General features: G+C 45.1%; 2 protein-coding genes across 4 annotated transcripts in view; one reads left to right on the top strand and one right to left on the bottom strand.

The window, feature by feature from the left end:
• LOC141121660 (uncharacterized) overlaps nt 1–3,133 on the bottom strand; it is a 29,078-nt gene extending 25,945 nt beyond the window's left edge. For both annotated transcript variants that reach the window (XM_073611341.1, XM_073611340.1), the window contains exons 1-5: nt 3,062–3,133; nt 956–1,069; nt 481–615; nt 271–394; nt 57–154 (exon numbers count right to left, since the gene is read on the bottom strand). In XM_073611341.1, the coding sequence (XP_073467442.1) occupies nt 57–154; nt 271–394; nt 481–615; nt 956–1,051 (453 nt within the window). In that variant the 5' untranslated portion in view covers nt 1,052–1,069; nt 3,062–3,133. The remainder of the gene's footprint in view (nt 1–56; nt 155–270; nt 395–480; nt 616–955; nt 1,070–3,061) is intronic.
• LOC141121691 (uncharacterized) overlaps nt 1–22,789 on the top strand; it is a 52,759-nt gene extending 29,970 nt beyond the window's left edge. Inside the window, exons 1-7 of one of the 2 annotated variants that reach the window (XM_073611397.1) lie at nt 5,516–5,622; nt 18,052–18,173; nt 18,260–18,383; nt 18,500–18,597; nt 18,675–18,881; nt 19,186–19,327; nt 20,659–22,789. In XM_073611397.1, the coding sequence (XP_073467498.1) occupies nt 18,299–18,383; nt 18,500–18,597; nt 18,675–18,881; nt 19,186–19,327; nt 20,659–21,422 (1,296 nt within the window). In that variant the 5' untranslated portion in view covers nt 5,516–5,622; nt 18,052–18,173; nt 18,260–18,298 and the 3' untranslated portion in view covers nt 21,423–22,789. Of the gene's footprint in view, nt 1–5,515; nt 5,623–18,051; nt 18,174–18,259; nt 18,384–18,499; nt 18,598–18,674; nt 18,882–19,185; nt 19,328–20,658 lie in introns of those variants that run through there. The other variant, XM_073611398.1, reaches the window with a different exon arrangement.
• Nucleotides 22,790–26,165: the final 3,376 nt, after the last annotated feature.

The raw sequence follows: 26,165 nt of genomic DNA, 5'->3' as shown, positions 1-26,165 counted from the left end.
CAATGCAGATAATGTACAGATCCTAATGATACTATCAGTGATTGTTCCTCATCTACCTGATGATGGTGAGGGATGGTGTGATCTTCCTGTGTGGAATCCCGGGAATACAGAGGACGGGGACATCTCTCTGGTGGGTTCCCATTACTGGATCCATCTGTAGGAAACACACACACTGACTGAATACATTGTTTCTATGTGTTTATCAGATGATGGGGGATCTAGATGGACCCTCCGTACTGCTCTCTCCTTTACAATAAAGTCTCCTCTTACCCGGTGATGTGAGGGGCGGCTGATTGTCCATCATGACGTCCTTGTAGAGATCCTCGTGTCCTTCTAAATACTCCCACTCCTCCATGGAGAAATAGACAGTGACATCCTGACACCTTATAGGAACCTGACACACATAATGATACAGTCACCATCCAGACACATCCCTTGTCTGTTACTGGATAATGTCCCAGAATTCCCAGCACCGCTCACCTCTCCTGTCAGCAGCTCCATCATCTTCTTGGTGACTTCTAGAATCTTCTGCATGTTGTGTCTCTCAGGTTTTAGGGAGTCACATGGAGGCACCGTGATGGTCATATGATCACCTGACTTCACAAGAGGAAATCTCTGTATTAAAATAAAAAAAATATCATGTGACCTCCCAGAATCCACCTCACCTCTCCGGTCAGGTCTGTGTTTTATTAATAGAGATAAGAGTGATGTCATGTGACCTCCCAGAATCCTCCTCACCTCTCCGGTCAGGTCTGTTTTATTAATAGAGATAAGAGTGATGTCATGTGACCTCCCAGAATCCTCCCCACCTCTCCGGTCAGGTCTGTGTTTTATTAATAGAGATAAGAGTGATGTCATGTGACCTCCCAGAATCCTCCCCACCTCTCCGGTCAGGTCTGTGTTTTATTAATAGAGATAAGAGTGATGTCATGTGACCTCCCAGAATCCTCCTCACCTCTCTGGTCAGCAGGTAGATGATCTCCAGGGTGAGGTTTATTATCTTCTCAGTCATGTGACTCCGGTCCTCCTCCATCCTCATTGGTGCCGTCATTTGATCTATACAGGTCTCCTTGTAGACAGATAACTTTGGTAAATGAAAGTAAGAATAATTTGGATGGTGTTGGTCACACAATAATAGGATGTGTATGTGAGGGGGTAATAGAAGGGTTGCTGTACATTTAAGAACTACTGACCCCATGAGAATACATTTAGGCTGGATTCACACTATTGCGAATTGGATGTTTTTTTTCTCTGCATCCAGTTCGCATAGCAGGAGATTGTGACCGGCTCTCTATGAAGCAGATTCCCACATTTCTGGAGTGGCTCTGGTGCGAAATGTACAGGAGTTCTGTGCGTCTTTTGGTCCGTTTAAGGTCCGAATTCAGCCAGAAATTTGTGCTGAAACTTAGACCTGAAAAAGTAAATGGAGACGCACCGGACCCCTGCTGTGAGCCACTCCATGCTCCAGTCTGAACCCAGCCTCAGTCTGGACTGTTTAGTGTTTATTACATCTTGGAGGACCCGGGACCCTCTTGGCCTGCCGGATCAGATATTCCCTTTTTTCTTTTGAGTTTATTTTCTTTCTGAACTAGTTTGCAGCTGACATGTCTTTGATGACGCCCTGGAGGAGGGGCGAAACGCGTCAGCGAAACATCCGGCTCACGCTTAACCAGTGACGCTTCTTCCTGTTCCCGTGGAATGCACGCTTACAGCGGCGATCGCGGAAGTTTTTCTGCTATGCCTGATTGCAACCATGTATCTTGTGAGTAGCCCTGTGATGCGCAAGTGATTTTTTTCTCCACAATACTTCACTATATTGCTTTTCCTTGTCTTTTTGGGTTTGATTCGATGGTCCACACCTCCAAGTATATGACCTATTTGCTACGATTTTAAGCCATCCATATTGCATTTACATCAGAGGCATCATACTGCAGCACTTCAGGAGACTGACTGTCAGCATAGGTTGAAGAGATGCTTTTTTCCAGTGAGGCCGCCACCAAGAGCCCTGTACAGCAGTTCAGCTGATGGCATTTATCTGGGACTATTCACTGCTACTGTATTATTAATTCACAATTTTTTAGCACATAATTATTGTTGTCTTTATTTATTCGGGATCAATCACTATTTCAATAGCAATTGTCTTGTGTCAGCACCAATTTTATATTTATATTTACATCCTATTTATTTAGCACTTTATTCATAGTACGTATGGATTCATGATTATAGGATTATTGCACAGAGCACTTTCTATATAGTATCACATTTATGGTTTAGTATTTATTTTATTTTATTTTGCCAGCGCTGTATGTGTTTGTTTTATAATAAGATGGTTAAGGTTGACAGTTCTGTAAGGTCTGAAAAATAAGTAGAGGTGGGGTGGGAGGGCCATCACAGACCCAGAGACCCCCCCTCTGTCCATTAGAGTTCCTTGAGCCCTCCAGGCCCTTATTCCCTCAGAGCCCTGCAGCCTGACTACCCCCTCAAGGGTCCCAGAGTCTTTTATCTACATTACCCTTTCAGAGGCCCCTAAAGTCTTTCAGCTTTACTAAACCCTCACAGCCCCTCAGCTTCTCTACTTCCTTTAGAACCTTCAGTATTTTCCTCCCTCTGACACCAATGATGGAACATATTCTTCATGGCAGGCTGGAGAATGTTTTCTTCCTCCTGATCAGCAATGTAAGGGGCTCTATGCTCCATACTCCTGACCCCTGCACTCCATCGTTGTGTTGGCTGCATATTGTAATGATTGCCCATTGTCTGCCTGTGTGGTGTAATAATTGTCCTTTGTAGGCCATGTATGGTCAGGATGGTCATTGTCTTCTCTATTTATTGTCAGTGCTGTTTGTTTAGAGGATCATATTACTAGAATTTATCTCCAAAATGATGAGAATGTTCCCACCCCGTAAATGTTCTGCCCCTGAAGGGGTTAATCTAGGTTTCCACACTATATATGTGTGTATCATCATCTGCTGGAGATAAAAGACATCACAGTGACTATGGAGGAAGAGGACGGACATGACGGGGGGTTACTGGGTGTAAATAGAAAATAAGATCTTATTACCTCCTCTGCTGCCACTTCCAGCAGTGTCTCCTCTCTACTTCCTCCCGACTCACCTCTCACCTGGAACTTCCTGTCTGTATGTGACATCACTTCCTGTCAGTATTCCATAGAGATTTCCTGTCTGGGTAGAAGTGGGATCACTACCTTGTGGAGCTCAGAGGAACTGCAGCCCCGAGAAACGTCTCGTAGTGTGAACACGGCCTTGTGCTGTCTATGTACTGTATATCCTTATAGATGGGGTCATCTCCACTCCCACCAATGGGGATAGAAATATATTACATCCTAGTCCAGCCTTTCTTAGCCAGTGGTCCTCCAATGTTATTGTGGAGCCACTTATTAAGAGGGCGATGCATAGTTGCCAACATTGTAAAAAAATTTATAGGGACACTTTTTTGGCTGTAGGCAGACTCCTATTATAATTAGGGGGCGGGCCATGCGTTTGTAGGCGTGACATAGTAAAAAAAAACGGGTCATTTTTTATAATTAATAAAATTGTCTATTTTTTCATAAATTGTATCCTATTTGTTTATACTTCTCAGAGGCACAATTAAAGTCCCATTTAGTTCTACATATTTTTTGAAATATAGTTACCTATCATTGCGGGATGGTGCCTCTGTAGAAGTAGGAGTATCTCATGTTCACCCCACCCCTACACATTAATTAATAATTAGTTGTGGCACTCATTACTAGCAGCTGAATATATTAGAACCATTTGTATATGGTAGCTTGCAAGATCACCATTGTTTAGTGTGTGCATCACTTACCTGGGGAAGAGATGACACCAGGATGCAGTAAGGGAAGAAGGCAAGCCAGCGGAAGCAGTGTGATGCTTTGTCTGGTGGAGTCCATGCCTTGATGACCAGAAAAGGGGGACCTACTTAATATTAGAGGGGTGGTCCTAATGTTCTGGTGGGCGGTCCTAATGTTCTGGTGGACGGTCCCAGTGTTCTGGTGGGTGGTCCCAATGTTCTGGTGGGTGGTCCCAATATTCTGGTGAGTGGTTATTATGTTCTGGTGGGTGGTCCCAATATTCTGGTGAGTGGTTATTATGTTCTGGTGGGTGGTCCCAATATTCTGGTGAGTGGTTATTATGTTCTGGTGGGTGGTCCCAATATTCTGGTGAGTAGTTATTATGTTCTGGTGGGTGGGCATAATGTTCCAGTGGGCAGTACATGAACACAAAAAATAATTCCACCAGCATTCCATACTCAGCAGAGGAAATAGATGCTAATTGTCTGCAGGAGATCCACTGTAAAAAAAAGGGGGGAGGGTGGGTGGTAATAAGCTGTAGGAGATCTGCTTCTTTTCAATCCCCTCCTTTTTTTTCTTATCAGATCTCCTGAAGCCTATTAGCACCCATTTCTCTTTCTTCCCTGGGAAGATCTCGGAGTCAATATTTCCCCATCTGACCAGGAACAATGAAGGAGTTTACTATTCCAATCCTCTACAATTAGTTTTCCCACTCGCTATTTCCACAGCTGGCAGAGACAAGACTTCTTATAGAGTGTCAGCTTCTTGCATCCTCCAGCATCAGGAAATGGTTGATAAATACAATGACCCCTCCCCTTATATCCATAAATCCCGCCCTCTTATCATCAAAACATGTGAAACCATCTGTGATAAATCATCGACGCATTTCACCTCATCAGTATCCAGTGATAAACCATATATGCCTCGTTTCCACTGAGCGGATTGGTTCGGGTCGGTACAGTTTGGAAGGCCTAGAATGGTCCGGCCTATTCAGGCGAGCTTTTCCACTGCAAGTCGGACCGACAGGGGCCATACGTGGGTTTAGAAAAAATGCCTAGCATGGCGTCACACGTTCGCCAATCAGTGGAATGTATCGTAGCTCCGCCCTAACCGAACCGTTCCATTTTCTATGGCCCCACATCTGAAGCAGGACCTTGAATGGAATGGTTCGGTTCGGTTGTATGGGCTGCTTTCATAATGGAAACACCCAAAATAGCGTACCGTATCGAACCGATCCGCTCAGTGGAAACGAGGCATTAGTGACATCAAAGTCCATCCAATGTCTCCTTTATACTTCAATGAATGATATCACCAACAAATGTCTCCAAAACCTCCAGAGCTTCTTCCTCCAAATCTCAGTATATGCTCCTGCAAACCATGCGTAGTTGGTTACAGAACACTCCTTCCCCAAACACCAATCCTGTGCTCACACTCAGATTGTGCCTTCACCAGACCTCCATCACCCTCTTAATAATTTGCTCCACAATAACTTAGGAGGAACCCTGGCTGAGAAAGGCTGGACTAGGCAGTAATATATTTCTATCCCCCTTGGTGGGAGTGGAGATGACCCCATCTATAAGGATATACAGTACATACACACACAGCACAAGGCCGTGTTCACACTACGAAATGTTTCTCGGGGCTGCAGTTCCTCTAAACTCCACAAAGTGGTGATCTCACTTCTACCCAGACAGGAAGTCTCTATGGAATACAGACAGGAAGTGATGTCAGGCACAGACAGGGAGTTCCGTGTGAGAAGTGAGTCGGGAGGAAGTAGAGAGAAGACATTGCTGGAAGTGGCAGCAGAGGAGGTAATAAGATCTTATTTTCTATTTACACCCAGTAACCCCCCGTCATGTCCGTCCTCTTCCTCCATAGTCACTGTGATGTCTTTTATCTCCAGCAGATGATGATACACACATATATAGTGTGGAGACCTAGATTAACCCCTTCAGGGGCAGAACATTTCCCCACTTATGGGGCCGGAACATTCTCTTCATTTTGGAGATGTCACCTTTCCCACCAATCACCTTCTCACCTCATCAGTCTTTACTAACGGATTATAACACTTTTATTAGTGGTGGAGGATGAGGGGTTATTTAGGGGGGATTGGAATATGTATGTCTTTATTGACCACATTTCCAAACTGCCATTCAGGGACAATTTTGCCAAGGACCGGGGGGGTTGTGTTGAATGTAGTTTCGGGGTTGGCGGGATTTCGGCGGCGAGTGATTTGTCGGGTGAATGGCTGGTTTTAGCACTTATATCATCCCAATACCCTGCTTGAAATGTATTTCTATTATTACATTGTAATAATACACTCCCCTCCCTTAGTACAGACCCCCTTCCCTCAGTATAGACCCCCCTCCCTCAGTACGGACCCCCCTCTACTAACTGTAGACCCCCTCCCTCAGTCCGGCCCCCTCTCCACTAAGTATAGGCCCCCTCCCTCAGTACGGAACCCCCCCACTAACTATAGGCCCCCTCCCTCAGTACGGACCCCCTCCCTCAGTACGGACCCCCCTCTCCACTAAGTATAGGCCCCCTCCCTCAGTACAGACCCCTCCACTAACTTTAGACCCTATCCCTCAGTACGGACCCCCCTCCACTAACTATAGACCCCCTCCCTCAGTACGGACCCCCCTCCACTAATTATACGCCCCCTCCCTCAGTACGGACCCCCCTCTCCACTAAGTATAGGCCACCTCCCTTAGTACGGACCCCCCCACTAACTATAGACCCCCTCCCTCAGTATGGACCCCCCCACTAACTATAGACCCCCTCCCTCAGTACGAACCCCCCTCTCCACTAAGTATATACCCCCTTCGTTCAGTATAGACCCCCCTCCCTCAGTACAAACCCCCCTCTACTAACTGTAGACCCCCTCCCTCAGTCTGGCCCCCTCTCCACTAAGTATAAGCCCCCTCCCTCAGTATGGACCCCCCCACTAACTATAGGCCCCCTTCCTCAGTACAGACCCCCTCCCTCAGTACGGACCCCCCTCTCCACTAAGTATAGGGGGGTTCCCTCTGTACGGACCCCCCACTAACTATAGACCCCCTCCCTCAGTACGGACCCCACTCTCCACTAAGTATAGACCCCCCTCCCTTGGTACAGACCCCCCCACTAACTATAGACCCTATCCCTCAGTACGGACCCCCCTCCACTAACTATAGACCCCCTCCCTCAGTACAGACCCCCCTCCACTAATTATAGGCCCCCTCCCTTAGTACGGACCCCCCTCTCCACTAAGTATAGGCCCCCTCCCTCAGTACGGACCCCCCTCCACTAACTATAGGCTCCCTCAGTATGGACCCCCCCACTAACTATAGACCCCCTCCCTCAGTAAAGACCCCCCTCCATCAAGTATAGATTCCCCACCTCAGTACAGACTCCCCCCCCTCAGTATAGACCCCCCCCACTAAATACAGACCCCTTCTCCATCAGTATAGACCCCCCTAAGTACAGAACCCCCCACTAAGTACAGACCCCCCCACAGTAGTACAGTACAGACCCCCCACTAAGTAGAGAACCCCCCACAGTACAGCCCCCCTCTTACACTTGTGCTAGTGGAAAGGTGGGTGTCAGAAACGTGCTGGGGGGGCACTTTTTACCCTTTTCCTGATCCCTGTCCCTCTTCTGTCTATCTACATACACACATAATATAAGCTTAGAACAGACCTCAGATCAGCGCCAGGAATGTATAGCGGTGTCCCTCTTCCCTCTCCGTGTACTTGTAGCCGAGGAGGGGGAGGCGGCTTCGGTCTGCTCTGCGGTACAGGGCAGGGAGACATCCAGCAGAGCTGTGGTCTGGTAACAGCTGATTCGTGTCTTTGGGGCTGCCCCCGCTGACAGCCTCGACGGGCATTGTGGAGAGCGTTCGGCGCGGAGGAGGAGAAAGTTAACTTCTCCTCCGCTTTGCATGCTGAGCAGGGTCGTGCTGTGAGGTCACTGGTTGCTAGCCGCCAGGCGGCTATAGCAACCAGTGAGCAGAGTATCAGGTGGAGCTGGAGGCAGAGCGAGCACCAGCGCTATAGCGGGGTTTGCTCGCTCTGTCAATTCCATTCCGGGACACTGTATTGTCCCGGAATGAAGGTGCCCGGGACCCGGGACAGACCTGCCAATTGCGGGAATGTCCCGGGCAATCCGGGACACGTGGGCACCCTACTCGCAGGCCGCATCTCAAACCGCGGACTGTAGTGCTGTGAGCTACACCACCATAACTGTTTCCCCAGCAGCGGGTATAAGTGCCTCACAGCCTTCTCCTCTCCTGTGCCTGGCCGATCTCCAGCATTGGGCCTGGATATCAAGAACACCTTGTCTGCTGCTATATCGGACTTAAAAACGGACATTAGAGCAGTCGAAATTTGCCTGGAGCATGTGGAATCAGCCGCCATGACACATGGCGCGGCAATCCAGCAGGTACAGCAAGCTACAGCCGTACATGCGCAGCACTTGCTGGAGCTGAGGCGTGTTCGCACAGCCCACATGCAGAGCCCGCCAGGAAGTCGGCACTGTGCTGCACTAATCACAGACAGTGAGACATTTCCCGATCTCTGCAGCTGCACATCGGGACAATGTCTCACTGCCTGTGATTAGCGCAGCGCAGTGCCGACTTCCTGGTGGGCTCTGCATGTGGGCTGTGCGAACACGTCTGAGCTCATCCTTAGTCCCCAGTTACAAGCTGCTATGTGAGCCATCTTCAATACCCTGTTAGGCAGGCCGCCAGATGCCCCTGTTGAAATGGAAATGTGTCATAGAGCTCTTAGGCCTAGGGGCAGAGACACTGATCCACCCAGAGATGCTGTGTGCTGCCTGGTCAGTTTTACCCAGAAGGAAGAAATACTGCGTCCGGCGTGCAATCATGCTCACTTGGACCACGAGGGATCGCGCTTCCAACTGTTTCAAGATTTATCGGCCATAACCCTTCAGCACAGGAGAGATCTGCGCCCTCTCCTACATGTTTTGCGGGAAAGACGTATCCCCTATCGATGGAAATTTCCATTTTGTCTTCAAGCAACCAATGGCAAGCGCACAGCACAATTGAGAACACCAGCAGAACTTCAACCCTTTTTTTGTCACCCTCGGCATCCCGGTGGTCCATGTTCTGGAATGGTATGGCACGTTTCTACAACCAGAGTCGTGGAACCCTACCCAGCCTGATGACACCCCGAGGTCGCAAAGAAGCAGACATAGGCACCGCAGGCTCTCGGACAACTCTCCACCAAGGCGTCGTGGAGACATGGAAACCGACGAGAGCCCACGAGTCTCTCCATCCTCTGTTTGTCGCAGGACTGATCATTGAACACACAAGCGGTGGCTTGGTGAGCTGACCCTTAAATTTTCTTGCCTCCACTTAATGTACTACACTGTCTAGAGTATGGATCGTAATACCACTTCAGAGCCCTAGCATATGGCGAGGGATTGGTAAGGTATTGCTGGAATATGGTAATTGCACAGTTACACATGACATTCCCTCTTCATGACCTGTGGCTTACGTTGTATTGACACTTGAGATTGAGATAACCTCCCCATGCTCTGGAGGAGTCCATTTGCAACACCAGGCATTAATGCAGCCCAGATGTATGACAGGTGTTCTCATTATAGAGCCTTGAGACAGCAGGGAGCAGAAGTAGGCTTTTTTCATTAAAGCTCCCATACCCTCTATGCCATGTGTCCAGCGTCTGGATACAGCTGAAGTGGAGCCGTTCCAAACAAGGCCACAGTTGAGCCTGGGGAGACCCCTGACCTCCTCACCCTGCTACACAGAGACACCTGGCAGATCTCGGACAGTTGTAGCATGAAAGCATAGAAGATGTCCGGTTCTCTCTCTTGCTCCCATTTGCCTTGCAACACAACTTAATTATTGAGCAATCCTGCAGAGGCACGAGTTCGCTAGATACTCAGTAGCTGGCATAGTAGTAGCAGTACTATAACTTTTGTCATGTTTTTAAGCCTTTGGGGGTTTTGTTTTTTTGTTTTTTTTTAACTGCTAGCTCTCAGAGGCTTTTAGTTGAGCTTGTGAGACTCAAGCTCAATACTCTGCTTTTGCAGGCATCGCACTCGCATTACTGTTATCCACAAGTGTATTACATATGTTCTGGAGGGGAAACATTTGGTTCAGTTTACCAAGGTTATACTTTGCTATCTGTTTCATTTTGTTCTTTAACCTGGCGGTTTTCCCGAGTGTGGCTCGGGGTTAAAATTCAGTCCCATTAGCGGTAACCCCGAGCCACACTCTGGATTACATTGCAGGATCCTGGTGAGGCTTTACTTACCTTGTCCCCAGGATCCTGCGATGTCCCCCGCAGTGTCCGTGGGCTCTGTCTCCTCCGAAGCCTCTCCTTGCCAGGCTCCGTTCCTGCGAGCGTCGCAACGCACGGGGGCGGAGCCTGGCGGCAAATTCAAAAAATTGTAAAAATCATAACACATACAGTACTGTAATCTGTATGAAATTATTTCACATCCCTTTTGTCCCCAATGCTTTGGCCCATGCCCTGCATGCAGTTTTATATTATATATACTGTTCTTTCTGCCTGGAAACTGGAGATTGTCCATAGCAACCAAAAAGTGTCCCTTTACGTCAAAAGTGGCTTTAGACCAGCTAGAAAACAGCGATAGTAAATTAGAACACTTGCAGAATTGAGCGATAGTGAATCGTGGGGAAATTTATTTATTTATTTATTTTTATTTTATTATATATATTTTTTTTTAATTATTTATATTTATTTATTATATTATAATTTATGTTTTTGTGTTTAAAACTTTATCATATCTACTAGACTCTTGTTTGGACAGATTTAAGTGTGTTATTGTTAAGAATTACAGGCCTACAATATAAAACGCCAAATTTCCATGCAAAATAATTGTACCGCTTTCAGCACCCAAAATCCGAAATAATCATACCGCCAGGGAGGTTAATACCTCAGTTCTCCCGTAATTGTGAATTTCAGAGTTTAACGTGTGAGAAAGGAGCCAGGGCTCATTACCTCATCGAGAGTTGTACGTGAAGTATGTTGGATGATCTAGAGAGTCCTACTTCAGGTGACTCGCTCACCTTGTTCACAATAGGCTATAAGTGTTCTCACATAGTTCTATGGTTTGTAGTTTAATAGTCTTATAACCCCTCCCTTTTTTATGTGTTAACTTAGGGAGCGCACTTAGGGAATGTGCTGGACGCTGGGGCCTCTTGTTCCTGGGTAAGCATCTGACTAGGTGTTCCCAGAGACGGAGGTCTCTCCCGACCAGTGTATTAAACATGGTAGTGGTTACGGGCTTTTTCTAGCGGCCCTTCTATATATATATATATGTTACTATATGTTGCTATATGATGCTTAAGATAAGTTTGAACCCTCTGGGATCGTTGGCTTTGCCAGATGGAGGCTCTTCAATGGGGGCCTTACTCGTCTCTTTTGGGTAGGCCTGTCCGGGATCTCTCCATCCTTCACAGCTGAGGTTTTTTTCCTTAATGTTTATGCTTACATTATATCAATATTCCAGAAAAACGTTGCAGTGTCCTTGCTGAGGCACACCGCCAAAGAGCCTAAGTGGTTTTTCTCCAGGAGACCCACTTTAAATCAGGCTCCATTCCCCGCCTATTCAATAGTCACTTCCTCGAGATTTATCATGCGTCCTGTGCTGATTCCAAAATGAAAGGAGTCTCAATAGTAATCGCAAAGTCATTTGCGTTTTGCCTCACAGGTCAGATGCTGGACCCAGAAGGCAGATTCCTATTCCTTAAGGGAATCTGGAAAGACAAACAGGCGACACTGGCAAATATATATTGTCCCAACTCTAAACAGGTGACCTTCTTGAAAGACTTCCTTTTGTAGCTCACGATATTTCCGGCAGGTCTTCTCATTCTGGGGGGACTTTAACATGGCCCTAGACCCGCTTCTTGACACCTCCATGGGTACCTCCTCATATTTCCATTCTCTACTTTAAGTGAAACTTAATTTAGCCTCTCTCACGCTCCATGATACCTGGCGCACCTTGGGAAAGACTATACATTTTTCTCGTCTCCGCCTTACCGCTACTCGAGGCTGGATTACCTTTTCATACATCAGGCAGACCTGTCCTACCTCTATGATGAGACAATAGAGAACATGATACTTCTGGACCATCACCCGATCACACTGACTTTACGTTTTCCTCAAAGGGAAACGTCAACCAAGATCTGGGGATTGAACGCCTCCCTTCTTAAAGATCCTGGGGATTTGAAGGCTTTCAAACAGACCATCTGTGATTACTTTCGCCACAACGACACGCCAGATGTGTCCCCATGACTCAGTGGGAGGCACATAAGTGTGTTGTACGAGGCCAGTTGTTGGCCATCGCGGCCAGGAAAAAGAAGGAACATCAAACCCTAGTTCGGGCCCTATCTGACAAAATAACCTTGCTGGAAGTCCAGCATAAGTGTTCACTGGCAATTAAGGTAGCAAAAAAATTAGCTGACACACAGTCACTTCTACTAGAAGAACTATTGAAAAGAGCAAGGTAGCGGCAGATGTTATCACAGAAATTGTTCTATGAACAAGGCAATTAACCCGGAAGGCTTTTAGTGAGGTTCACGCAAAAAAGCACCCTCGCCTTCACAGTCCATCATGTGATAGATACGGGGGGTAACTCATTCCAGAATTGAGGACACTACCCGTCAGTTTCACACCTTCCATAGTAAACTATACGATCTGAAATCAAATGAAAACAGCCCCGTAGCAGAAGACGCACAATCGGATCTAATACGAGACTTTCTTGGCAGATATAGCCCTCGTGCACTTTCTGCTACTGATTGGCAGGCTTTGGAAGGCCTGCTGCCATCAGAGGAATGGGCGGAGGCCCTAAAGGCCACAAAGCCTGGTAAATGCTCAGGGCCGGATGGCTTCTCAGCGCAATAATATAAAAGTTTTGCAGATCTTTTGGCGCCAGGTTTTCTTAGGGCCTTCAACACACTATCTCGTGCCCCTTGTTCTTCAGGGAACCTATTAGAGGCATACATTTTGGTGATCCCTAAAGAGGATAAAGACCCCCACTAATGTAGCCAACTACCGACCCATTTCTCTCCTGAATGTGGAGGTCAAATTGTTCTCCAAGATCCTGGCGACCCGATTGTCTTACCACGTGCCTGCCTGGGTGGGTTTGGACCAGGTTGGCTTTGTTCCTGGCAGAGAGGCCAGGGACAACACCATCAAGACCCTAAATCTACATCACTGGCTTACTGGCTACTCAATGAGGTTTCTTTCTGGCAATGGATGCAGAGAAAGAATTTGACCGAGTAGCCTGGGACTACATGGACTCGGTTCCGGAAGCCCTAGGACTGGGAAGTTGTATGCGGGCCTTCACTGGAGCTCTATATGCCAATCCAATTGTATAAGGACCCTAAATTAGGGACACAACGGGCAAACAATATGTATAGATATGAAATATCATTTATTTGGAAAGATTAAAAGGACATATATAAAAAGGTATAACAATAACTCATACAACACTTTTGGTGCATGATACAAAATACATTTTCATCATATTTTTTTTTAACAAAAACAGTGGTGCTTTATTGTTGTAATAAATAAGCAGAGTTACAGAATACCATTCAACAGAGTACAATACATTACATACGTGGATTACACAATTGAGGATAGGGAAAATAGTATGCAAAACCCGCAAGCAATACATAGGTTAATAGTACCATTCTCAACAAGTACCGTCCACCCTCTACCCTCCAAAAAACCCCTCCCCAATTGGGTCACATTTTCATCATATTTATATTATTTTACATAATTCAAAGATGAATACAATATTCCTCAAGTTAGCCTGACATGTTTCGGGAACAATTCCCTTCTTCAGAGGCGTCTATGGGAGATAATGTAGTATATTCAATTCCCAAGATGTGAAAAAATATATATTTGATTTTTGTGGAAAAAAGTTTTAAAAAACCTGATTTTGTCATCAATGGTCCATCAAAGTTGGTAAAACCCGGTCTTTGCTTGAAACAACCCACACAAGTGTCCCCACCAAACGGCCAACTCAAACAGCCACAAGTGAGCCCTGTGGGATTAAGTGTGTGACCGACCTTGCTGATCTTTCAAGCAAAGGAAAGCGTGGGTTCTGTTATTTGTATGTAATTGTGTACTGTACTGTGAATGTAACCATGTCCTTCTCTGTTGGTACCTTTTCATGGATACTTTCTGTATTGTCCATTAAAATTTCTAATAAAATCTTTATGAAACAAAAAAAAAAAAAATGTGATCAGTAAAGTCTCCGGAGTACACGGAGATCACAGGAATATGATGTGTCCTGGCAAAGCCCAAAGACAAAGTTCATCTTTCAGTTTAGGAGAGGTAGGATGCACCCAGGAGAAATTATTCTGTGTACAGGAACCTCACAGAGCGCCCCTCACAGCTCCTCCTCCCAATGTTCCTCCAACTGACTTTTTTTAAGATGGTCTTAGCTGACCCTTAGCTGACAGGCTGACCCTTTGAATCTTCAAAATCAAAGCAGAACTGTTATATAGTTACATAGTAGGTGAGGTTGAAAGAAGACACAAGCCCATCAAGTCCAACCTATGTGTGATTATATGTCAGTATTACCTTGTATATCCCTGTATGTTGTGGTGGCTCAGGTACCTATCCAATAGTTTTTAGAAACTATCGATGCTCCCCGCTGAGACCACCGCCTGTGGAAGGGAATTCCACATCCTTGTCACTCTTACAATAAAGAACCTTCTACATAGTTTAAGGTTAAACCTCTTTTCTTCTACTTTTAATGAGTGGCCACGTGTCTTGTTAAACTCCCATCCGCGAAAAGTTTTATCCCTATTGTGAGGTCATCAGTACGGTATTTGTAAATTGAAATCGTATCCCCTCTCAAGCGTCTCTTCTCCAGAGAGAATAAGTTCAGCGCTCGTAACCTTTCCTCATAACTAATATCCTCCAGACCCTTTATTAGCTTAGTTGCCCTTCTTTGTACTCCCCATTTATCACCACCCTCTGAACTCGCCCTTGTAGCCAGTTTTCAATCCATGTACTCACCCTATGGTCCATGCCAATGGACCTTACTTTGTACAGTAAACGTTTATGGGGAACCGTGTCAAATACTTTTGCAAAATCCAGAGATACCACGCCTACGGGCCTTCCTTTATCTAGATGGCAACTCGCCTCCTCATAGAAGGTTAAAAGGTTGGTTTGGCAAGAACGATTCTTCATGAATCCATGCTGATTACTGCTAATGATAGCGTTTTCCTTACTAAAATCTTGTATATAGTCCCTTATCATCCCCTCCAAGAGCTTGCATACTATTGATGTTAGGCTAACTGGTCTGTAATTCCCAGGGATGTATTGTGGGCCCTTTTTAAATATTGGTGCTACATTGGCTTTTCTCCAATCAGCTGGTACCATTCCAGTCAGTAGACTGTCAGTAAAAATTAGGAACAATGGTCTGGCAATTACTTGACTGAGTTCCCTAAGTACCCTTGGGTAATTTATTAATGTTAAGTTTCCCAAGTGTAATTCTAATTCTGTCCTCTGTTACCCATGAGGGTGCTTCCTGTGATGTGTCATAAGGATAAACGCTGCAGTTTTGGTTAATGAAGCCCCCCGATTCCCCCGTGAAGACTGAGGAGAAGAATAAATTCAATACCTTCACCATCTCCCCATCCTTTGTAACCAGATGTCCTACCTCATTCTTTATGGGGCCAATATGGTCTGTCCTCCCCTTTTTTACTGTTTACATACTTATAGAATTTCTTGGGATTTTTTTTTTTTTTTGCTCTCCTCCGCTATGTGTCTTTCGTGTTCTTTCTTGGCCGCCCTAATTGTACCCTTAAATTTCTTGTTGCATTCTTTATAAAGTCTGAATGCTGATGGTGATCCCTCAACCTTGTATTTTTTGAAGGCCTTCTCCTTTGCTTTTATATGCATTTTTACATTGGAGTTAAGCTATCCAGGAAATGTATTACCCAATGGAATGCACTGGCTAGTGCCCTTCCTTAATATGCTCTTAAAGCAAACCCATTTTTCCTCCGTGTTCTTTGTTCCTAAGATTTTATCCCAATTTATGCCTTCTAGCAAGGTTAGTAGTTTAGGGAAGTTGGCTCTTTTGAAATTCAGTGTCTTTGCATTCCCCTTATGTATCCTATTTGTGTGATTTTTACTGAAGCCAATTGACCTGTGATCGCTGTTTCCTAAATTGCCCCGTATTTCCACATCCGTGATCAGGTCTGTATTGTTGTTAATCAGTAGATCTAGTAATGCTTTATTTCTAGTTGGTGCATCTACCATGAAATTGTCCTGCAAGACATTTGGGAACTGGCGAGCCTTAGACGAATGCGTGGTTCCCTCTGCCAAGTCTATGTCTGGAGAATTTAAATTCCCCATTATGATAATCCTTGCTGCTAATCCAAATTGTTTTAGGAGGTCCGTCTCCCCCTCCTCCCTCAGGTTAGGGGGCCTATAGCATACTCCCAGTATTTTCCCCTTAGCTTCATCCTTTTGGAGCTCTACCCATAAGGATTCCACCTCCTCCCTAGCTCCCTCAGTGATGTAATCTCTCACATTCACTTGTACATTATTCTTGATATTTGGACATACGCCTCCCCCTTTTTTACCCTCTCTATCCTTGCGATAAAGGTTATACCCTTGAATGGTTGGCAGACAATCATGGGAGCTGTTGAACCAGGTCTCTGAAATTCCCACAAAATCCAAATCCTCCTCGTACAACAGTATCTTTAGTTCACCCAGCTTGTCTGCCAGGCTCCTGGCATTGGTGAATATGCCACGTTGTTTAGACTGGTCGCATACTATCCTCTTATTGGATGTTCCGAGATTGCAACTAGGACTTGTTACTATACTTACCTTGGGTTTATGTGCTTTAGTCAACCTATCACTAATGCCCCCAATACTACCCTCTGGAATATGTTCCGCGCTGACTATCTCTACCTTTGGACCCTCCCCCCGTTGCCTAGTTTAAAATCCCTCTAACTTTTTGGCCATCTTTACTCCCAGCAGATCTGCACCCTCCTCATTTAGGTGCAGTCCATCCCTTCTATAGTACTGGTGACCAACTGAGAAGTTGGCCCAGTCCTCCAGGAATTCAAACCCCTCATTACTACACCAGCTCCTCAGCCACTTGTTTACTTCCCTAATCTCCCTCTGCCTTTCTGGCTCGATGTACCAGTAGTATTCTTGAGAATACTACCTTGGAGGTCCTTTTCCTCAATTTAGCTCCTAAGTCCCTAAAATCGTTCTTTAGGACACTCCATCTGCCTCTGACTTTGTCATTGGTGCCAACGTGCACCATGACAGCCGGGTCTTCCCTAGCCCCACCCAGTAATCTGTCCACCAGATTCGTGATGTGCCGAACCCCAGCGCCTGGTAGACAGCATACAGTTCGGCGCTTCAGGTCTTTGTCACAGATTACCCTCTCTGTCCTTCTAAGAATTGAGTCCCCTACCACCAGAATCTGCTTTTCCTTTCCCTTCGCTCCCCCCCCCCCCCACTCTCTCACTGGAGGAGTTCTTCCCCGGCAGCTAGGAGAGTCCCTCAGCTCAAGGAGTGCTGGTCCCTGACTGGTTTCACCAATGTCACTCAATGGAGCGTACTTATTGGGATGCTCCAGCCCTGGATTGGCCTCCCTGGCACTTCGCCCTCCATCCTTCCTGACTGTCACCCATCTACTCCTTTTTCCTAGTGCCTGCACCTCTTTCTCTCCACACGCCTCTGTGCTGGCCCCTGCCGGGTACGTTTCTGGCTCTCCTTTAGTATGGAGGGACTTCTCAGTGCTGACAGTTGCTTCCCTAGATTCAGAACCTGGGCTTCCAGGGAAACAATGTGCTTACATTTTGTACAGCAGTATTCACCCTCAAATGGATGATCAAGGAACGCATACATGCCGCAAGATGTACAAAGAATCGCTTCTCCACACCCGCGGTGCATCGTACCTACCAATTTAATTAGGATTGGGATTATACCCTGTCCAAATTACCTAACAACTAGCTTCTTGACACTAATACTCAACAATAAACTACACAGGTACTCAACAAGACAATACACAGGTACTCGCAGACCCATATGCACTGTTGATCCTGTATTTTATGTAGTGATGTCCAAATTTCTTATACCAAGCCTTTAACCTACAGAGTGTGGGGGTTCTTGAAGTGGGGCTTTAATAATTTGGAGACCTAACCTGAGGGGATAGAAGGAGGATTCAGGAAAAATCATTTGATTTTACTATTTGTGTTCTTATACTAGAGTTTTCCTCCTATGAAGTCTGGAGATCATATGACCATCACATTGCCTCCACCTCCCTCCCTTATAGAATAGAGAAATAAAAAGAAGAATCTAGAAGTCACCAGAGAGAACATCAAGGGGAGGTGAGCGGTGCTGGGAATTCTGGGACATTATCCAGTAACAGACAAGGGATGTGTCTGGATGGTGACTGTATCATTGTGTGTGTCAGGTTCCTATAAGGTGTCAGGATGTCACTGTCTATTTCTCCATGGAGGAGTGGGAGTATTTAGAAGGACACAAGGATCTCTACAAGGACGTCATGATGGACAATCAACCGCCCCTCACATCATCGGGTAAGAGGAGACTTTATTGTAAAGGAGAAAGCATTACGGAGGGTCCACCTAGATCCGCCATCATCTGATAAACACATAAAAACAATGTATTCAGTCAGTGTGTGTGTTTCCTACAGATGGATCCAGTAATGGGAACCCACCAGAAAGATGTCCCCGTCCTCTGTATTCCCGGGATTCCACACAGGAAGGTCACACCATCCCTCACCATCATCAGGTAGATGAGGAACGATCACTGATAATTATGATTTTCTACACATGTTTGTTACAATGAATGTTTTATTTAATTTTCAGAGTGAAAACCTTGAGGATTATAGAATTGTTGTCAAAGAAGAGTATAAAGAGGAGGATGAGGAGTATAGAGTGATGGAGGAGTTTTCAGACGGACACAAGGATATGATGGAGCCACCTAATACCAGGAACCCACCAGAGAGATGCCACCATCCTCTGTATTCTCAGGATTCCACACAGGAAGGTCACACCATCCCTCACTGTTACAAGGTCGGTAGGTTTGGGCATCTAGAACAGTGGTTCTCAATTTCTGTCCTCAAGACCCACTAACAGGCCAGGTTTGCAAGATAACTGAAATACATCACAGGTGATATCATTTGCTGCTCAGTGATTGCAGTAGTCTAGTCTGCATCTTTCCAAGGTTAATACCTAAAATCTGGCCTGTTAATGGGTCCTGAGGACACCGATCTAGAACATGGGCTCATTGTGACAAAGTGTTGATTTTCTTGGGGAATATCACATCATTAAACCTTTTATTTTACAGATGTTATTTTTGATCCTTATCTTGGTTTAGGATGAAGATCTGATAGATATAAAAGTTGAGAGTAAAGCAGAAGAAGAAGAGAGGTATGTGAGGGATGATCAGCAGTCTATGGAGGAGGATGGAATAACGGGGACATTTATAGAGGAGGACACTCCTACAGAGATCAGCACAGGTGGGTCATTAACATTAAATACATTCCTCCAGCCATACTGCTCACTGATTGGTCCAGAGTAGGGCGGGGACTGGGTGATATCAGCCTGTAATCCCCTGGTCACTTTCTTGAGCTGTGTTCCCCGTCCTGTATTCCTGTATTTCGGATAATCTCTGTGCTGCAGACACAATTTATGTATCTAGACTGGATTGTTGGAGATTCTGGGGGTCATCTTACAGTAAAATCTTGATTTTTACCATAGACATTGCTCGACCTATGCAACCGGGGACATGTGTTTTGGGTCTAGTAAAATTTCTGACAAAACAATTCTCCCAGGGTTACTTGCTCTGTTGTCTGCTGGCTGTGCCGGGTGGAGGGATATGTCTGTATAGTCTCAGACCCAAGTCACTGAATGCAGTCTCAGGAGATGGGAGGCAGCATTTTGGGACCTCTGCAACTTCTCCCAGGTAAACATTTAAGTTTCCACTACCTGCTGAATACCAATATTATGAATCTTGTATGGGATTTAAGAGAGAACCCTATGCAAAAAAACAAGAAAAAAGTGTGTGGTTCCACAATCCATACCAGACCCTCATCCAAGCATGCAGCCTGGCTGCCCAAGAAAGGTTGGGGGTGGAGAGTGAGCATGCCCCCTCCTGAACCATACCAGGCCACATACCCTCAACATGGGGAGAGTATTTTGCCAAGTCCATTCACTCCTGGTTGGAAAGTTGAACAAGTACAATGTATGAGCTCGTATCGGAAAACATGAGGAGTCTGTACAGCATAATGCCCTGTACACATGATTTTGCCGTCGAAATAAACCCTGAAGGTTTTTCCGATGGAGTTCCGCTCAAGCTGTCTTGCATACACACGGTCACACCAAAGTCCGACCATTCAGAACGCGGTGTCGTACAACACGTATGACGGGACTAGAAAAAGGAAGTTCAATAGCCAGTAGCCAATAGTTTCCTTCTCGTACTTGCTTCAGAGCATGCATTGTTTTTGGTCCGTCGGAACAGCATACAGACGAGCGGGTTTCCCGATAGTAATTAGTTCTGTCGGAAAAATTTATAACATGTTCTCTATCTAAGTCCGTCTGAAATTTTGACGGAAAAAGTCTGATGGGGCATACACACTGTCGGAATATACGATGAGAAGCTCCCATTGGACTCTTTCTGATGGACATTCTGTTCGTGTGTACGCGGCATAAGGCTATGGGAAATGTATATCTGTCTGCAGGAAACAGGGGAGATATCTTCAGAGACAAAGCTTCCTGATGTGGGTGGAGTCCTGGTTTAGGGGAACCAATCTGCTCATGTCTATTAATAATCTTTTTATCTCTATTTTAGTACATGGACGGGAGATGAGGAAAACCTCAGAGGATTGTCTCACTTTGTCTCCAGACTGTAAAGTAGAAGATGAGGACATCACACAGTATAGTCCAGGAGAAAACCCGACTACCTCAAATGTCCATCCGGCACCACACAGTGTAGATGAACCATCGTATTCCTCTTATCCTGAGGAACCTCAGACTGTGAGGGACGGTGCCGTCCTTCCAACAGATAAGAGGTTTTCCTGTACTGAGTGCGGGAAGTGTTTCAATTTTCACTCCAAACTTAAGGTGCATAAAAGATCTCACACAGGTGAGAAGCCATTTTCCTGTCCTGAATGTGGGAAATGTTTTTCAAGAAGGTCAAGTCTTAGCATACATCAGAGATCTCACACGGGGGAGAAGCCATTTTCCTGTCCTGAGTGTGGGAAATGTTTTGTAGATAAAGCATACCTTGTCGCACATCAAAGGTCTCACATGGGGGAGAAGCCATTTTCCTGTCCTGAGTGCGGGAAATGTTTTTCAGACAAGTCCAACCTTAATAATCATCAGAGATTGCACACAGGTGAGAAACCGTATTCCTGTCCTAAGTGTGGCAAAGATTTTGGACGAAAATCAGAACTTGTCACACATGAAAGGTATCACACGGGGCAAAAGCCATACTCCTGTTCCCAGTGCGGGAAATCTTTTGTACAAAAATCGGTTCTTGTCAGACATGAAAGGTCTCACATGGGGGGGGGAAACGGTATTCCTGTCCTGAGTGCGGGAAATGTTTTTCAGTGAAGTCCCATCTTTACACACATCGGAGATCTCACACAGGGGAGAAGCCGTATTCCTGTCATGAGTGAGGGAATTGTTCCTCACTGAAGTCCTGTCTTCCTGTACATCAGGGATCCCACACAACCCTCGAGGTGTATTAGTGCCTTGAGTACATTTTGTGGTTTATGCTTTCACAAACACTAAGAGGTCTATTTTTTAAATTCTGTTTATCAAATATGAACAGCATTTGCTCACCTGTGACAAATGTTGGTCAAATTTAATTTCATACAGTGATTTCCTGTAATCATCAGGTCCATCTAGTGGCCTTATTGTGTATTGTCCATTTTTTCCTTAAGGGGGTATTTCAGGAAAAATACTGCATTATAGCCACTAGATGGAGATGACCATCATAGGAAATTTAAAATACAGCTTTCATTTGTCTCAGTAGGGCAAATTCTTCTCACATTCATCCAACACACTTTTTATATATAAACCGCTTAGTTTACTATGTCGGGGGTTCATACAAATATCTGAGATCATACTCATGTATTTATGATTGCAGTAGACATTGAAAGCGTTAAACCAACCATTGATTTAAAATGAAAAATACCACATTTGGGCTTCAGATGACGCTAAGTGTAACAGCAATTGGCTCCATCTAATAGCAAGTGTGTGTTTTTATTTTGTATTTTAAATCAATGGATATAATTCAAGCAGCAAATAGCCTAATACATTCCATTTCCTCTTCATTCACACAGAAGGAATGTACATGGACTTTCACCAGGTGAATTGCCATGCAAATTATTTATGAATAAACCTCTAAATATCAGGAGACGTTTATATAAAGATGGGAAGTATGTAGCAGATAAATGAATAGACCTCCTAGCAATGTTATTACCAGGCTGCAGCTAGGGGGAGCTCTAATGTTTAGAGTGTGACCACAGCAGAGTGATCCCATCTAGCTCACATTAACCCTTTCACTGCCAGAGCTGGTTTTGCATTATTTTGCACACATGATAAAATACAGATTCTGGGCCTGAAGATTAGGTAAACCCCCCCAAACATATTTTCTGAAAGCAGAGGCCCTGGAGAATAAAATGGTTGTAATTGTTAAGGTGTTCCTCGTACACAAATGTCACCTTCATATCCGGGTTTATTTTCTACTTTTCCCCATTTTCTATGGTGTGATCTTTTCTACAATACTCTGTTATAATAATGTAACAAGTTGTGTATTGTATTGTACACAAATTAATAATGGCTCCGCCTCCATATTCCAGAGAAGTAATTTTCCTGACCAATGGGATTTCTTCCTTTACTATTCCCTGATTCTATGACTGGAATCTTGTTAAAAGTAAAATTATAATTAAAAAATGTATTGTGCGAAAAACAAAGTTGTGTGTGTCGGTGCAATGATGACAGTATCAAAAAATGTCTCATAGGTGACTCGTTAAAAGGCTTCACAGGTTATTAGTTTGGAATTAACTGCGAATAATGGCCCAGAGTGCAGTGGTCAGGAGTATATCATATACAGCCCTGTGTATAGAGTGCAGTGGTCAGGAACATGTCATATACAGCCCTATGTATAGAGTGCAGTGGTCAGGAACATGTCATATACAGCCCTATGTATAGAGTGCAGTGGTCAGGAGTATATCATATACAGCCCTGTGTATAGAGTGCAGTGGTCAGGAGTATATCATATACAGCCCTGTGTATAGAGTGCAGTGGTCAGGAGTATATCATATACAGCCCTGTGTATAGAGTGCAGTGGTCAGGAACATGTCATATACAGTCCTGTGTATAGAGTGCAGTGGTCAGGAGTATGTTATATACAGCCCTGTGTATAGAATGCAGTGGTCAGGAACATGTCATATACAGCCCTGTGTATAGAGTGCAGTAGTCAGGAACATGTCCTATAGAGTGCAGTGGTCAGAAGTATATCATATACAGCCCTATGTATAGAGTGCAGTGGTCAGGAATATATCATATACAGCCCTGTGTATAGAGTGCAGTGGTCAGGAACATGTCATATACAGTCCTGTGTATAGAATGCAGTGGTCAGGAGTATATCATATACAGCCCTGTGTATAGAGTGCAGTGGTCAGGAACATGTCATATACAGCCCTGTGTATAGAGTGCAGTGGTCAGGAACATGTCCTATACAGCCCTGTGTATAGAGTGCAGTGGTCAGAAGTATATAATATACAGCCCTGTGTATAGAGTGCAGTGGTCAGGAGTATATCATATACAGCCCTGTGTATAGAGTGCAGTGGTCAGGAGTATATCATATACAGCCCTGTGTATAGAGTGCAGTGGTCAGGAACATGTCATATACAGCCCTGTGTACAGAGTGCAGTGGTCAGGAGTATGTTATATACAGCCCTGTGTATAGAGTGCAGTGGTCAAGAACATGTCATATACAGCCCTGTAACAGGGCCACAGGCTATACATATAGTTTTATGGTCTACGAGGGAAGAGATCGTCACGTAGAGCCGGAGAACTGCCCAGACTACATAAGGAGCGCTGGTAAGATTGTGTGGGACTTGGTGTCACCCTTATTCAAAAAGGGGTACCACTTGTATGTGGACAATTATTACACGAGCGTGCCACTTTTTAGTCACTTGTTTGATCATGGAATTGGCTCATGTGGCACTGTGCGATCCAATGGCCGTAGCTTACCCCAGCGACTTGTAGATTCCCGTCTTAGGCTGAGGGAGAGAGCCTGCTTGAAGTGTAATAATTTTCTTGCTGGGAAGTGGAGGGATAATTGGAATGCTTTTGTTCTGTCCTCCCTTCACTCCTACGGCGACTGGTGTTGTGGAGAAAAACCCCTCTGTGTCCACAAACATAACCTTAATATGGGAAGGGTGGACCTCAATGACCAGTTGTTGGCACTGTACCTAGTTGTCCGTAAGGCCAGACGCTGGTACAAAAGTGTCTGTATACTTATTCCAATTGGCTCTGCTGAACACTTATGTGCTATACAAAGCTTCAGGACGAACTGGATCCTTCCTTAAAGTCCAGGAAGAGATCATCAGAGCCCTTCTGTTTCCAGACGGTGCTGTGGCCCAACTTCCCAATCCAAATGCAGTAAGTCGGCTGCATGAGAGGCATTTTCTGTATGTCCTCCCCAGTACCCCTACCCAACGAGCCCCCCAAAGGCAATGTCGTGTCTGTAGAAAGCGCGGATATAGTCATGACACCCGCTATTATTGTCCCTCCTGTCCTGACCATCCTGGTCTTTGCATTGGTGAATGTTTTGAACGCTACCACACACTAGTGGAGTATTAGCGTAGGGTACAGCATTGCACAGACTAGGACACACTTTCACAGGGTCTCCAAAGATGCCATCGTGTGTACGGGGCATTACAAGCGTAATGCCCCATACACACGATCGGACTTTCCGACAACAAAGCCATGGAATTTTGTTCCAAGGTTGTTGGCTCCAACTTGTCTTACAAACACATGGTCACACAAATGTTGGCCAACAATTACGAACCTAGTGACATACACGTATGGCGAGCCAATAAAAAGGAAGTTCAATAGTCATGTGATATCTCCATTACAAACACTAGTTTTACAAGACTGATTTTTGCTTTTGAAAAATTGCATTTGAAAAATCGCTGCGCAAATACTGTGTGAAAAAAAAATTGCAACACCCTGTAGAGCATTTGCTTTACTTTTATCTAATTTCTTGAGACATTAACAAGCCAGGAAAGTACAAATGCCCCTAAATGACCCTTTTTGGAATGTAGACAGTCCAAGGTATTTAGTAAGAGGCATGGTGAGTTTTTTGAAGTTGTAATTTTTTTCCCACAAATTTTTGCAAAATGAAGACCCCCCCCCCCCCACAGGTTATTTCTCTCACATGGCTTATGCATACTTGCAACTACACCCCAAAACACATTCTGCTACTCCTAAGTATGGTGATACCACATGTGTGAGACTTTTACACAGCCTGGGCACATACAGAGATACAACATGAAGGGAGCACCGTCAGGCTTTCTAGGGACATAAATTACACATCTAATTTCTTGACTACCTATAACACTTGGAACACCAGGGCAATGGAAACGCCCAAAAAATTACCCCATAATTATTTTGAACATGTAATTTTTTGGGAAAATGTGGAAAGAAAATTAAAACGCATTTTTTTTTTTTTTTTTACACAATGTTGTCCATTTATAAGATATTTCTAACAGATAGCACGTACATAGCAAAAATTACACACTGTAACGATCTGGGGTGATTATGCTCAAGTGGTGTATGCATTTTCAGGAACACTGGTCAGTCCAGACTGTATTTTTAAGGGCGTGTCAGCCCAATTTTATTTAAACGAAACAAACTTCACAGAAAGTCTTCCCTCACAGGGGGTTCCACCATCATTGTATAACAGAAAAACTTCAGCATCCCGGCTCACTCACTCTTACTTAGTCAAACTACCTCCTGGAGCTTACTTGCCCAGCTGCATGCTGCTTGGTCGTGGGTCACATCTGCCTCCTGCAGACATACACGCTCAGACTCCTAGAGACCGCCTGTCTCTCTTTCGTGGAGCTGTCTCCACCTGAAAGCCCTCCCGACTCCTACACCAGGCCACCTGCCTGTAGGGTGGAGTTGTACCCAAGTGTGAGCCCTGAGATGTTTTCCTGAGGGGAATATAAACCCAGCCCACAGGTGTGCAATCGTCATGCCTGTCTTTGCAAAAACCAGGCTGAAGGTGCTAATATACCCTGTGACCTGGGGTTGCCTATCCACAACCCCAAAACACAT

This window comes from Aquarana catesbeiana, unplaced genomic scaffold (genome assembly GCF_042186555.1).
Source record: "Aquarana catesbeiana isolate 2022-GZ unplaced genomic scaffold, ASM4218655v1 unanchor228, whole genome shotgun sequence".
NCBI classification, from domain to species: Eukaryota; Metazoa; Chordata; class Amphibia; order Anura; family Ranidae; genus Aquarana; species Aquarana catesbeiana.
Note: the sequence above shows the minus strand (reverse complement) of the source record. Positions and strands in the feature narration are given on the sequence as shown.